This window comes from Pochonia chlamydosporia, chromosome 6 (genome assembly GCF_001653235.2).
Source record: "Pochonia chlamydosporia 170 chromosome 6, whole genome shotgun sequence".
Lineage (NCBI taxonomy): Eukaryota > Fungi > Ascomycota > Sordariomycetes > Hypocreales > Clavicipitaceae > Pochonia > Pochonia chlamydosporia.
In genome coordinates, this window is record NC_035795.1 from 1,703,116 (window position 1) to 1,715,999 (window position 12,884).

At 50.8% G+C, this 12,884-nt stretch overlaps 6 protein-coding genes across 6 annotated transcripts; 2 read left to right on the forward strand and 4 right to left on the reverse strand.

Moving 5' to 3' along the window:
- Positions 1-102: 102 nt before the first annotated feature.
- Positions 103-853, forward strand: VFPPC_09047 (protein import receptor MAS20-related protein; the record flags this gene model as incomplete). The annotated part of the gene is made up of 4 exons (XM_018287649.1): positions 103-163; positions 275-520; positions 578-678; positions 740-853. The coding sequence occupies 4 exons, from the start codon at positions 103-105 to the stop codon at positions 851-853; spliced, it is 522 nt and encodes a 173-aa protein (XP_018140738.1).
- Positions 854-1,437: 584 nt separating this feature from the next.
- Positions 1,438-3,879, reverse strand: VFPPC_09046 (flavodoxin and radical SAM domain-containing protein; the record flags this gene model as incomplete). Its single annotated transcript, XM_018287648.1, has 2 exons — positions 1,438-3,749; positions 3,807-3,879. The coding sequence occupies 2 exons, from the start codon at positions 3,877-3,879 to the stop codon at positions 1,438-1,440; spliced, it is 2,385 nt and encodes a 794-aa protein (XP_018140737.1).
- Positions 3,880-4,496: 617 nt separating this feature from the next.
- On the reverse strand, positions 4,497-7,626 carry VFPPC_09045 (SNF2 family helicase; the record flags this gene model as incomplete). Its single annotated transcript, XM_018287647.1, has 9 exons — positions 4,497-4,726; positions 4,776-5,407; positions 5,459-5,560; positions 5,612-5,884; positions 5,936-6,504; positions 6,553-6,975; positions 7,026-7,118; positions 7,185-7,270; positions 7,323-7,626. The coding sequence occupies 9 exons, from the start codon at positions 7,624-7,626 to the stop codon at positions 4,497-4,499; spliced, it is 2,712 nt and encodes a 903-aa protein (XP_018140736.1).
- A 788-nt stretch (positions 7,627-8,414) lies between these two features.
- Positions 8,415-9,222, reverse strand: VFPPC_09044 (cysteine dioxygenase; the record flags this gene model as incomplete). The annotated part of the gene is made up of 3 exons (XM_018287646.1): positions 8,415-8,536; positions 8,608-8,860; positions 8,938-9,222. The coding sequence occupies 3 exons, from the start codon at positions 9,220-9,222 to the stop codon at positions 8,415-8,417; spliced, it is 660 nt and encodes a 219-aa protein (XP_018140735.1).
- Positions 9,223-9,806: 584 nt separating this feature from the next.
- Positions 9,807-10,151, reverse strand: VFPPC_18030 (hypothetical protein; the record flags this gene model as incomplete). Its single annotated transcript, XM_022429691.1, has 1 exon — positions 9,807-10,151. One exon carries the CDS (start codon positions 10,149-10,151, stop codon positions 9,807-9,809), a length of 345 nt encoding a protein of 114 aa, XP_022285251.1.
- A 770-nt stretch (positions 10,152-10,921) lies between these two features.
- Positions 10,922-12,495, forward strand: VFPPC_14527 (C4-dicarboxylate transporter/malic acid transport protein; the record flags this gene model as incomplete). Its single annotated transcript, XM_018292295.1, has 4 exons — positions 10,922-11,112; positions 11,244-11,482; positions 11,571-12,295; positions 12,349-12,495. The coding sequence occupies 4 exons, from the start codon at positions 10,922-10,924 to the stop codon at positions 12,493-12,495; spliced, it is 1,302 nt and encodes a 433-aa protein (XP_018140734.1).
- Positions 12,496-12,884: the final 389 nt, after the last annotated feature.

Below are 12,884 nucleotides of genomic sequence, written 5' to 3' on the forward strand. Positions count from 1 at the left end.
CTGACTACCTATTGTCGGCCCTAACACCACTCGCCTTTGCTCTTCCACCTCCGCCTTTCCGCCTTGACAAGCTTCAACGGCTGCACATCTCCTTGACAAAAAATGGTCCAAACGTCAACCGTAGTGACGGCCACCGTCGCAACCGCCGCCACAGGCATCCTCGGTACGTTGCCGTCGTTTAAACGACTTACTCTGCATCACGATGCAGTCTCCCAAAACTAGCTATCCAGCAATCCCACCAGACTACTAACCATTGACTGCTTCGGCTATCTAGCGTACGCCCTCTACTTTGACTACCGCCGCCGCAGCCATGCCGAGTTCCGCCGCGATTTAAGGAGAAACGAGCGCCGGCAGGTTCGCGCCGAAAAGGACGAGGCCGAGGCTTCGACACGCGCTCAGCGGGATGCCATCAAGGCCAAGGTTGATGAGGCCAAGGAGGAGGGATTCCCCACTGGTGTTGAAGAGCGCGAGGCCTACTTTAACGAGCAGGTTATGTCGGGAGAGATGCTGAGCTCGGATCGTAAGCTTCCCCCGCCGTTTTCCCTCTCGTCGTCGCTGATGCTAATAATGGGAATAGCTTCCAAGGCTGTCGAGTCCGCTCTTGCCTTCTACAAGGGCCTCAAGGTCTACCCTGCCCCTGGGGACCTGATCAAGATCTACGACAGCACCGTCCCCAAGGTATGCACACAGTTCAATTTCCCAACTTCTGACAAGACGAGAGCTAATTCCATCTTTGCAGCCTATATTAGACATCCTCGCCGAGATGATTGCATACGACTCCAGCCTGGACATTCGCTCCCGCCCCTCAGGTGGCATCAACCTCGGCGACATTCCCAACGTCGGCCTCGACTAAACCGAGCGTCTTGCTCGCTCCCTGTTCCCTGCCGGGACAGCGAACCCTAAAATGTAGAGAACTCACGACAACTCTACTCTGACCTAATGTTATAGCACATGTCAATCCTATTTTTAACTCCTCGCACCACCTTCCTGTGTCCGCCAAATGGAGGTGGGGGGATGTCAAAGCACAGAAACAATATCAAAAAGGGACTAAGAAAATCGGAGGCTATGCGACCTCCTTGTTGTACGATATATAAATTACGCTCTTCCATTTGCGCATAGAGCCTTGTGTAAACAGTTGTTGACGGTATCATGGTGCCGCTATGGGGGGTGGAAGGCGTCTGGGAAAGGCTGAGGTAGCGTTTTCCATTAAAGGATTATGATTTACAATTTGTTTGCGGATATTTGCGTGACGATTATTGATGTGCTAAATCGACATGTTTAATTGCCACTTCTTGACAAAAGCTTATCTGCCCTCCAAGAGCATGAGTTCCTTGCACTATCACGTATCCGTGATATTGTCAGTACATGCCTCCACGATTACATGTCAAGTCACAGAACAAGAGTATACCGAAACTGCATCTCAATTTGGCGATCAAACTACCAACTCTCCGGCGGTGGCGCCTCTCGAACAACAACATTCTCAATCTTCCTCCCCTTCCTATCCACACGATCATCCCTCGGATCAAATCCTCCATTCCCCCACAAAGCCCACTCAGGCGTTGGTTCACCCATATAATCCTCCGGCGTCCACTCGCCATCCGGGCCTCTCTCCTCAAGCAGTTCAAAGAAGCGCTTATAATCAATATGCGTATGCCACTTGCCATCGACGAGGAATCGCTCACTAGCCAGCAGGATACAACAACTGTGCGCATGTTCCGCCGCAATACCATACGGCAATCCCTTATCCTTGAGCTTCCTCTCCAGAGCTCTCACAAACTCGCACACTTCCCAGTAAAAAGGGACGTTGGACATGCTCAGACCTGCGTTGGAGGAAGTCGACGTACCGCAGTAGGTGACGCCCTTGACTTCCACGAAGCAGGGGAGTCCGCGCTCCACGAGCTGCGCATACCCTTCTGCCTCGTCTTCTACGTTGAAGCCCTTGACGAGGGTGAGGCGGAAGACGGTGCGGTGGCGGAAGCGCTTCTCGCGGAGAATGTCGAGGCAGCGCTGGAAACGTTCCCAGAAGTCTCGGTGGAGGGGCCTGTCGATTTTGCGGAGGGAGTCTTTGTTAGAGGCGTCGATGGAGACGTACAGCTGGGTGACGGCCTTGAGGGCAGCGAGCTGGTCTGGGTGCTGGGCGTTGCAGACGAGGAAGGAGGAGATGCGTTCCGCGTGGAGCATGGCGAGGAATTCGTTGATATGAGGGTAGAAGATGGGCTCTCCGACTAGTGAGAGTGCGCAGTGGCGGATCTTGAGGGCTTCCGCGTATCGCTCTGCCCGTACACCCGGGACGCCACGCATCATCTTGATCTTTTTATAGTGGCCTTCTTTGACGCCTGCGAAAATCATGTCCGGGGGGTCGACCACCCATCGCCATGTAGTGCCAACGGGGTTGGTGCCGTGTCGCCAGCAGAAAACGCACTTGTTGGAGCAAGATAGAGAGGGAGTCGTCTCCATGCACTGATGGGAATTGATGCCGTATAGCGAGTATTTGTAGCAACTTCCTCGGCCGCGGAGAGCAGATTTTGTCCACCGACAGATTTTCACGCCCGAGTGTGAGCCGACGATTGTGTAGCCTTGCTTGGTCAGGGCTGCATATGTAGGTGAGTTTTTGGCCACCATTTCTTTGATAACAGGAGCAACTGGTGTTCGCTTCTTCGTAGATGAACCATACGATGTGAAATCAACGGCAAGTGGTGCTTTCTTCCCATTGGCAGCATTAGCAGTGCGGCCGCCGTTAGATGGTCGAATCATGCGTCCTAAATCCTCCACATCATCTAAGGGTCGGGAGGATTCCTTGTCATCGCTAGATGCATCATCCTCGAACAAGACCTCACCATCGTCTTCCTCCGCTACGTCCTCTGCGTCACTCTCCATCGCATCGCCACTGCCGGTAACACCTTCCCCCAATGTTCCGGTTCGAGCAACATGGCCAATGACCTCCTGAACTCCCAGTGTCCATTCCTGGAATCGATCTGCATGATCACTCTTCATGTCACCCATGCCGACTGGGTACGCGCGTTTGCGACCTGTCAATTTGGACATCCATTTATCCACCTCCTTGGCCTGGAAGCAATAACCTTCTGCCTCGTCAGGCCAGCCTTCTCTGTCTCCGAATCCAAAAACAGAGTATCCAAGAAGAGGTGCTAACGGCGCCGTGTCGATTCTGAAATCATGATGCGTCTCTTCGAGGTGCTGCAGCAAGGTGTCGTTGATTGTGTCAATGTTGTAGCTGGGTATGAGGAATAAGTAGAACAGATAGGCGTTGTCGGCTGTCTTGGCAGGGCTAACGAAAAAGTCCTCGAAATCAATGTCCGCTAGGTCATGAAGTTCGGGTTTTAAAAATTGGCGCTCCGTCTCGCGAGAAAGCTGATCAACAGACCGTTCCAAGCTGCTCAGGTATTGCTGGGCAATCTTTTCCGTCTTGGTCGTAACCGATGAGAAGAACACCATAATCTTGATGGGCCGGCTCTTGTCATACTGGTCTTTTTCTTCTGTAGCTGGCTTCTTCGTTACGCCGCCCTTAATTCGTCTAGGTCCGTTCGATTTGGCAGTTGTCTTTTCGGAAACGTCAATGTCAGACTGCTTGCTCGTGCCGTCTGGGATAACTTTCGTCTCAAATTGTTTTGGAATGCTCTTGAGTGGTTCCGCGTCCTCAACATTGTGGATATAGAACCGAATCGCGACCAGTACGATCAGTGCACAAAAGATAATGGGCGTCCGATGGCCATGCCACAGTTCGACGATATCTTTTTCTAAAGTCAGTGGATGAGCCCCTAAGACCAGTCATAATGGTCGCCACTTACCGTCAAACTTCGTCCCGTGGTGCACACCAAAGACGCCCTGCAGAGGGTCCGTTTTCTCGCAAACCGCAGACATCTTGCCCATCAACAATTGCGATGATGCTGTCCCTTGGTGTGGTCAAGTTTCTGTCCCCTCCACTGATGACAAGAAATTTGGCGGGGAGAAGTTCCGCCACCGTGGTAGATGCTTATCGATAGCGTGTGGTGATTTGGAGGGCATCTGAATGGCTGAGGACGTCTGTGGGCACTCCACACCTTTGAGCACGCAAGTGTTCAATCATTCTTCTTGTCGCGCATGATGTAATGGCACAATGCGTAAAGCTGGTTGGTATTTTTTTTTTTTCTGGTAATAAACAATTCATTTGCTATCTTCATGCAACTGAGTCGATCTGATTTCGAGGGTGAAAGTGGGAAACGGTCGGAAGCTAGCAAGACACCACAGACGTATTACTCAATGGAGATTTCAAGACCCCAGTCACAAGAATACTTCAAACGTTTAACTCCTCGCAACACATACATGCCACAGTAAGTGAGACGAAGTTGCAGTAACAGCATAATTAAAAAATTGAATTAAATCTACTCCACTAGCTAAAACATGTAAATTCTTGACTTAGCTCAAGTGTAGAAAACCGTGTAGTTGCATGGACATAATCATCTCTAGGGTATCTCTCGTCAAGTATAAGAAACACAAACTCACGACAGAAGCTTCGCAATATCCGCCATTCTCGTATCTTTCGCCGCCTTTCCTTTTCTCTCCTTTTCCTGAAACGCCTTGGTAACAAGTTCTCGCTTCTCCTTCTGGATGTCCAACACCCTCTCCTCTACTGTACCTTCAACAATAAGACGCCAGATGGTGGTCTTTCTAGTCTGGCCGAGACGATGAACTCTGTCAATGGCCTGATCTTCAATGGCCGGTGCCCACCCTAACTTCTGTTAGCCGATTGACAAAACTCACAGTGAAGCGATACTTACAGCTGTCTGACAAAATCACAGTATCTGCAGATACAAGATTTAAACCTACGCTACAAACGGCCAAACTAGCCAACATGACCCGCGTATCGGGGTCGTTGTCCAGCGCTTGAATTGCGCGATCACGCTTATCCGTGTTCATACTACCGTCGATACGGCAGTATTTAATACCAGCGGCATCTAGTTGATTTTGAATAATGTTCAGGAAGGAGGTCCACTGCGAGAAAATGACCACCTTTGAGCCCTTATTCTTCATAGTTGCCCGAAGAATCTGCAACAGAGCTTCGGTCTTAGAACTTTGAGTTGTTATGTCAAAGTTTTCGTCGAAGGATCCCTCTGGTGATGGTTCCAGCAGACAGTCTTCCGAAAGTTTGTTCCTACACATCGGACACTTATGCTGAATCTGAATGGCCTTCGTGACGCAGGCTCGACAAAACACGTGCTTGCAGTTTGTTATGACTGGACCACTGGGGATGTCGAAGCAGATGGCGCAATCCTCTTGACTCTCCAAGTAGAGTCGAAGAGCTTCCTGAAGCAGGGCCGTATTCTTCTCGTTGAATGGTACGACGTCTTGGCCTTCGAACAACTTCATCAACTGGTTTATACGGTCTTTGCACAACGTCCAGTGATCACACCTAAAATTTGGGTTTAGCTCAAAAGTCTTTCAATCAAAGGAGTAGACGCACGTTTGTCGTAGGCGCAAAAGCCGCTCCAGGACACCCTGGAATTGACCTTTCTGCCCAGCCGCCTTGGCCTGAAATTCTTGGAGGGCACCACGGGCTTCCGTACTAATCATGATGTCAGCTTTCTGCCGGCCTTGTTGAGTGAATGTAACTTACAGCAATGCGTCATATTTTTTCTTTTCTTCCGGGTGGAAAGTGATCCGATGTAGATATTGCTTCTTCTCAGGCAGTTTCAGATCAACAAATTTCATATCCTTCTTGCGTCGGAGGCAAATATCCTGCATGAGTGCCTGCAGAATGATTTCCGCGCTGGCGTCGCCAGCGGCCAATTTTCTTGTTATCCGAGTATTGAAAATCTCTGGGTGCTCGATACCCCCGGTGATGTGCAGAAACTTGACCAACGAATGCAAGTCCTTGACGGAGTTGGTGCTAAAGCTAAGATTAGCGGATTTGAATCGGCCGAATTGCCATAGTACTTACATCGGAGTACCGGTTAACACCCATCGTGACTTGGCGTTGAGAGCACACGCTGCCAATGCGACCTTTGTCCTGGCATTGCGGATAACATGGCCTTCGTCAAGAACCACACGCCTCCACTGTATATTCTGTGCCAGCAAAACTTGCGGAACGTTGGAATCCCTTTCACGAGCTAACTTGCCGTAGCTTGTGATGACCACGTCATATTTCATGAGTTCTTTGGCTGTCATTTTCTTATCACCATGATATATGAACACGCTTGGTGCGCATTCCGGCTTGACGTGTCGCTCGATCTGGTGCCTCCAGTTGCTCATCACACTCACAGGCGCGACTATCAATGTGGTACCAGGACCTCCCGTTAGAATTAGGCTGATGATCTGAAGAGTCTTACCGAGACCCATATCGTCTGCCAAAATGCCACCCGAGAAGAGCTCAGGGGCACTTGTGCTCACGAAGTCTGTAACAGCATTCCAGTAATACCCTCGATTGTCTTGCTTCCAAAGTTGAACAAGATTTCCAGCTTCCTTTGTTGGTAACACTGGGTTCTCTTTCGAAATCATCCACGCGAGGCCCTAATTCCAAGTTAGTGAAGAACAGGCCCAAGAATCGTAGGAACATACTTGTAACTGGTATGGAAGTAGGATCGCACTCAGGCCGTCAGGTTGTTCACATGTCGGCATTTCGGATAGGTACTTTTCATCCATGGAGAAGGTCTTGATCGCATCTGTGCCATTGCGAAACTCAACGGAAGAACTCTTCTTCAAGATGTCCTCAAGAGACAGTTCTGGCTCGTCGGCGCCTGCAGTGCCCATCCCATGGGTGGTGCCTCCTGCCTTTAAGCCCATAACGGTCCTCTGAGCTTCTGCTTCTCTCTTAGTTCGCTTCAGCTCCGTGGCCTTGACAAGCTTGTCCGCCTTGAGGCGTTCCTCAATCCTGCTGCGCTCAGCAGGGTTGCTTGGCCCATAGAAGAACAGTCTCACAGGACAGTCGTATCCGCCCTTCGGTCCAGTGAGTTGTGCCTCTAAGGTAACATCACCAACGTCCTGTTCGTACCTGTCAGTACAACTTCAGCAATTGGAAAGAAGTCACATACGACGTAGGGTGCAACTTTCTCCACCACCTTTCGTGGCAAATGACCAATTTGTCGATACATCACGTTGTCCATACGAATAGCATTTCGGTCATACTGGGGAACAGATTAGCAACTTGTAATTGCGTTTCCCACACGGAGAAGTACGACCGATCCACTAACCTGATTACCGGGCTCTCTGCGACAGAGAACAATCTCACCAGTTGAAGCATGACCTCTGTAGTATTGTATGCCAACAATTTTCGTATCTATGACCTTCTGTGAGACAATGTCTGTAGAACGAAATGCGTGGGTACTCACCGAAGGTGCCATACAATTCCCTGGCTGGGCCATCATCATCCTGTGTCAAATCCAGGACTTCATTTTCATAAGAAGCTGTCTGGGACGAGGTGAGAGGCTGGCTTGAAGAAAGAGAGGACAAGCCATTCTGTGAACCGGGAGCGAGTCCACGTGGTGAACCATTTTGCGAAGAATAATAAACTGACGTTCCCCCAATGCCAGTGGAATATGTTGCCGAAGCAGGTGAGCGACGCTTTTTTTGGGGCACGGATCTGTCGCTAGTGAGATCTATAACATCGTGGCCCCGTTTTTTAGAACCAGGCATGATGACTTTGATGGAATGGTTAGATTACCTAGGTAGTTGCGGTAGGTTCATTGTGAACAAAAGTTGAAAAGGGAGTAGGAAAATTAAATACTCACATAACGTTGCGTAGCACCACTGCTGAGATGGAAAACGCACGAATGAAGGAAAAAATGAACGAGATTAGACACGAGAGAAAAAGCAGGCGGAGAGACGCTGGTTTTACTGCATTCACAGTTCACGGTACAGTGGCAGCTGTCAGTCAGGACTGCCCCTAATTTTGCCTAGCGCGTTTCCCAAAATATCCATCCAAAACGCGAGGTCTCACGCGGAGTCACGTGAATTCTCTTAGTCAGCAGGAATACTCACTGCAGGCTGTCGGTCGGCCCACTGCGTCACCTGTTTAGGACTAGCGGCAATCACGCAATCGATGAGCCCGCCCAAAGGGGAGGGCATGAACAGCAACGACATCTCATCGACGACTTCTGATTCTTTCAACTTCACTCCACACTCATTTTGGGGCTTTGGAAGAGTTCTATAACTTTGGAGCTTTCATTGCATACCCTAATGTCATGCTATCATTACGAAAAGAAGTTGCTAACACGGAATTTTGCACCGCTATGCACTGGCTCCACAGCAGCACGGTAGGGAAGCGCCGACGTGGAGGACTGATCCGAATGGCCTCGATTGAGCAAACGGGAGAAAAGAAAAGAAGGAAGCCAAACGCTTATACGCCAAAGCCAAGCAAACAAATGCCGATATGAGAACACCCTCGTCCAAAACCGGCCTATCCTTTCACCTGATTACTATTCCTACTGCTTGAGGACACGGCCATACACCGAGTAGTAATGGCACCCAGGAACATGACTACTCCTGCCAGTCTTCTCATCGAAGATATGGCAGCCCTCCTTGGCTACATTGGGAGGGGTGTACACTGGCAAAGTTGCTAGTTAGCTTTCATGACAAGCGTCATAGAGGGACCAAGTGCAATCGGAGAGGACGTACAGTGCAATGAGACGGCAAAGTCGCTGCCTCTGTTGGATACACGGTGCAAGCCAAGCTCATCGGCCATGTAAGTGACACCGTTTTCTTTATATGTCTTCTCAGAGATGACCTCCATGGGTCTCTCTGGACTATCGTCTTCTGGAAAGGCGTAGCGGGTTTCAGTCAGACTACCGTGGAGGACCTTCATCAGGCAATGAGCATTGCCGTGGTCATGGATCGGACTCCCTTTGCCAGGAGACCATACAAGCACAAGCTACACCAATCCCAAGTCAACATCGATTAGTCCATGCATCCACAAAGGCACGGTCATGGTTGGGCATGACAACTTACCAAGTTGCTTTTGCCGTTCCCCTCGTCAACAAGGTTGCGGGTGTACCCCCGACTGGCATCACCGTGGGCGTATTTGGACCATTCGGCTGGATTACTGTCATAGTTGATCATCAGATCGGTCAAGGCATCGACGTCGACATCATCGGAGGTCAGTCCCGACGAAGGACCAAGGGCTCTCTTCATGGCAAGGACGAGTTCCTCGAACTTGTCGGACTGCGGGAAGCCCACAGCAGATTTGCTGCCGATGGAGAGGGCACTTGGACTTGCGATGATATCGATGGCCATGATGGATTGCTATGATGGATGATTGGTGTTGATACTTGGAAGGGGGATGTCAAGACTTGAGCAGATGTTTTATGTATTCTGATGACGGACAAACGACGAAAGGACAACTCAACATCGACAGACCACTGGCGCTTTCCTGTCAGTGGGGATGGGGATACGCATACTCCCTACTCTCTGCCCGTCCCAGGTCACCTGAGCGTCTGCGCAGCATCGGTGGATAGTATTCCCGGGAGTACGGAGTATGCCAGTGGGGCATTATCGCCAAAACATTTTCGTCAGACCACGCCGAAATGGCTTCCACCAGTTCCAGGATTCAGCGAACCTTGAGGGAACGATGGGTTCCCAGGTTCGTGACGACAATGGTGCGACATGGTTGGCCACGAGGGACGACGAAAAGTGGGTGACCCCGCCTGAAAGGCTGTGTGAAAGTTGGACGGCAAGACGGCCGACGAACCAGAGCTGACCCAGGGACGGCCGGAGCAAGGGGGGCGGTGAGTGCCAAAATACACGCCAAGATGTAAAATGACGGAATAGTTTACGAGATGCAAATCGTTAGAAGGATTTATTTCTCTGGAATTACATGTCTAGGGTATTTTGCAGCTGTCGGGTGAGGTAGTTTTCGGAGACCGATCTGATAATCTTTCAAAGTTTAAATTTTTTGCCCTGTGTGAAATAAGCTCATGGCATGTTTGATGACTCGTGTGGCCACTTAAAAGTGGGTAATTTATGTGTGTAAATTTTTCTTGACCTATTTTTCTGTGACCAGAGTGACTCTGCCAGCGGGGTGCGACACCGGAGACTGGCCGGAAACGCGCTGAAGGGGATCGGATTTCGGCACCAAGCGCCGCCTGAAGACGGCCAACGAAGCGCTGCTGGAATGGGTTCTCAGCAGGCAAAGCGGGCGGCTCGTCGTCGGCATGGCAGGACATGATTCACCTCGACCGTCATCCACCGACAGCCGATGAGCCGGAGTGGAAGCTTTGAAGGTGGAATCATTTGCCGCCCTGGTTAGCGCCAAAGGTGCCTTTGCCGTATACACGGAGTATTACACGGAGGAGGGTGTTGACTGGCGTCGTTGTTGTATATTGCGGGAGGTCTGGTAACATTGAACTACCTAGGTCACTAACTACCTACCTTGGTCGGTAGGTAGATAGTTGAGTTTCGTTCCTAAGCAGCCCGAGTAACCGTTGGAGCAGAATACACGCCAACAGCTGCAGCATCTCTGTCTTCACGGCTCACAATGCCGCGGAAACGCAGCAGAACAAAATCGCCGATCGAGCAATTGCACTCACTTCTAACATGAAGGTGCAATACGCAGGCCAACTCCCGTCACGCAGCACGCACAGCGACAGGGACATGCCCAACGAACCAGTTTCAATGTTGACATCGACCCCCGCTCGCCTAGCCGTCCGGGGATTCAGGTGGCGTAGGGCCCTAAAAAAGACAAGGACTGCCAAATGGGGGGTGCTGTGGCCACACTAGGCGTCTCTTTCGTGCTTGACAATTCGATGGAGCTTTCTCGGCCTTCGACGGAGGCGTTCCCGGAGAAATGGGTTTTTCATAAAAGACGGCGTCGCCTTCCATGTCTTTTGCCAATTGCTGCATGCTAGTGAAGATACGTTTCAGTATATTTGGAAAGACAAGATAATTTGTCACAAAAGTTTGGCGGGCTAGTAGGGCGACTTACTCACCGACCACAATGACACCTCTGACAAACACATCGTCGCAAAATTCGACCTGCGCCGTGAGCAGCAATGGCGTGACGGATCACACCGCCAGCGACAATGAGGGCGTGAACGCGGCGCCTGTGGAAGAGACGCCGTGCCAGAAGAGAGCGAGGGAGTTGCAGGAACGGGGATGGCGACGAATCATTCGCAACTTTACGCCTTCGTGAGTTTTGAGACCCTGTCAAACCGATGTTGAAGTTGGGTTGTTCTACAACTCGACTGTTGTGTTGCGACAACTCAAGGCGGTACAGACACAATTCGGGAATGTGAAACTAACCGTGTATTGTGGAATAGTTGGTTTGCAGTTAACATGGGAACTGGAATCGTTTCCATCCTCCTTCATAACTTGCCGTACAATGCCCAATGGCTGCAGTACATAAGTTACATCTTCTTCGGCCTCAATATCCTCCTCTTTGCGATATTCACCTGTATCTCTTTGGCGCGGTATACCTTTTACCCTGAGATTTGGTGGGCCATGATTTCGCATCCGGGACAGTCGTTATTCCTAGGTTGCTTCCCAATGGGCTTTGCAAGTACGCTCTGTTCCCTTCTTCACAATCATCCCCCCAATGTCCAATTGGACATCTCCTCCGTCCAGCGTGCTGACCGTGAAACCAACAGCCATCATCAACATGATGATCTTTTGCTGCAAGCAATGGGGCGACTGGCTCGTCTACCTAGCCTGGGCGTTCTGGTGGATAGACGTCCTCCTCTCCATGGCCACCGCCATCACCATGCCCTTCATCGTCATGCACCGCCATAAACCCGGCCTGAGCAACACCACAGCCGCGCTTCTCCTCCCCATCGTACCGACAGTCGTTGCCGCCGCCACGGGTGGCATCGTAGCCGAAGCGCTCCCTGACCACGGACACGCCCTCACCACCCTCGTTGCGAGCTACGTCCTCTGGGGCATCGGCGAGTGTCTCTCCGCCTGCGTCCTGGCCCTCTACTTCCATCGTCTGACCATCCACTCCCTCCCGCCAAAGGAGGTCATCGTATCGGTGTTCCTCCCCGTCGGGCCCCTCGGCCAAGGCGGCTTCGGCATCCAGCAACTCGGCAAGGTTGCCGTGCAGCTGCTCCCACAGACAGCGGCCTTTAGAGCATCGGGTGTGGACGTGCTGCGTGGCGCGGAAACGCTCTACGTCCTAGGCGTCTTCATGGGCATGATCATGTGGGGATTCGCTCTCGTGTGGGTGTGCTTCGCGCTCATCAGCCTGGCGACCATTCGTGATTTCCCCTTCAATATGGGCTGGTGGGGATTTACCTTTCCCCTGGGCGTGTGGGCGACCTGCACGACGATGCTGGCTGTGAATTTGGACAGCACCTTTTTCAAAGTAGCCTCGATGGTGAGTGTCGTATGCCTAGGCGACTAGTTGTGCTTTGCTAACTTGTGATGAAGATTATTTCATTGTCAGTGCTTCTTCTCTGGATAATGGTAGCCAGCAGAACACTCCTACTAGCCGTCAAGGGCGACATGTTCTTTGCACCCTGCCTCAAAGAATTAAAAGAGAAGGAAAGAGCGGCAGCCAACGACACAAGAGTATGAGGTCTTTTTCTTCAGGATCGGATTTGGACTTGGGGGGTATATAATGCACGAGTCTCGATTGTATATATGTGAGACCAGGTTGAGTTTTCGAGCATAAGCATAGCGAGGGGTTTGAGTCAAAATGATCATTTAAAGTTGGCAGAGCATAGTCCGTGTCGAAGTATTAGGGGAAATAGAGACGGGAGAAAAAATATAATGAATATGAAATAATACTATTTTACAAGCCACTAGATGGATCTGGGGCCGTGACTGCACTTCGGGCTGATAAGCCGAACCTTGATGGTTGGTTGTTGCTCCACGATAAGATAGCAAAGTCATGACATGGGTTTTTACAACTCCGCGGCACATTCCTACTGTCAAAGTTATCCGTGTATGCATTTATTTGTTAT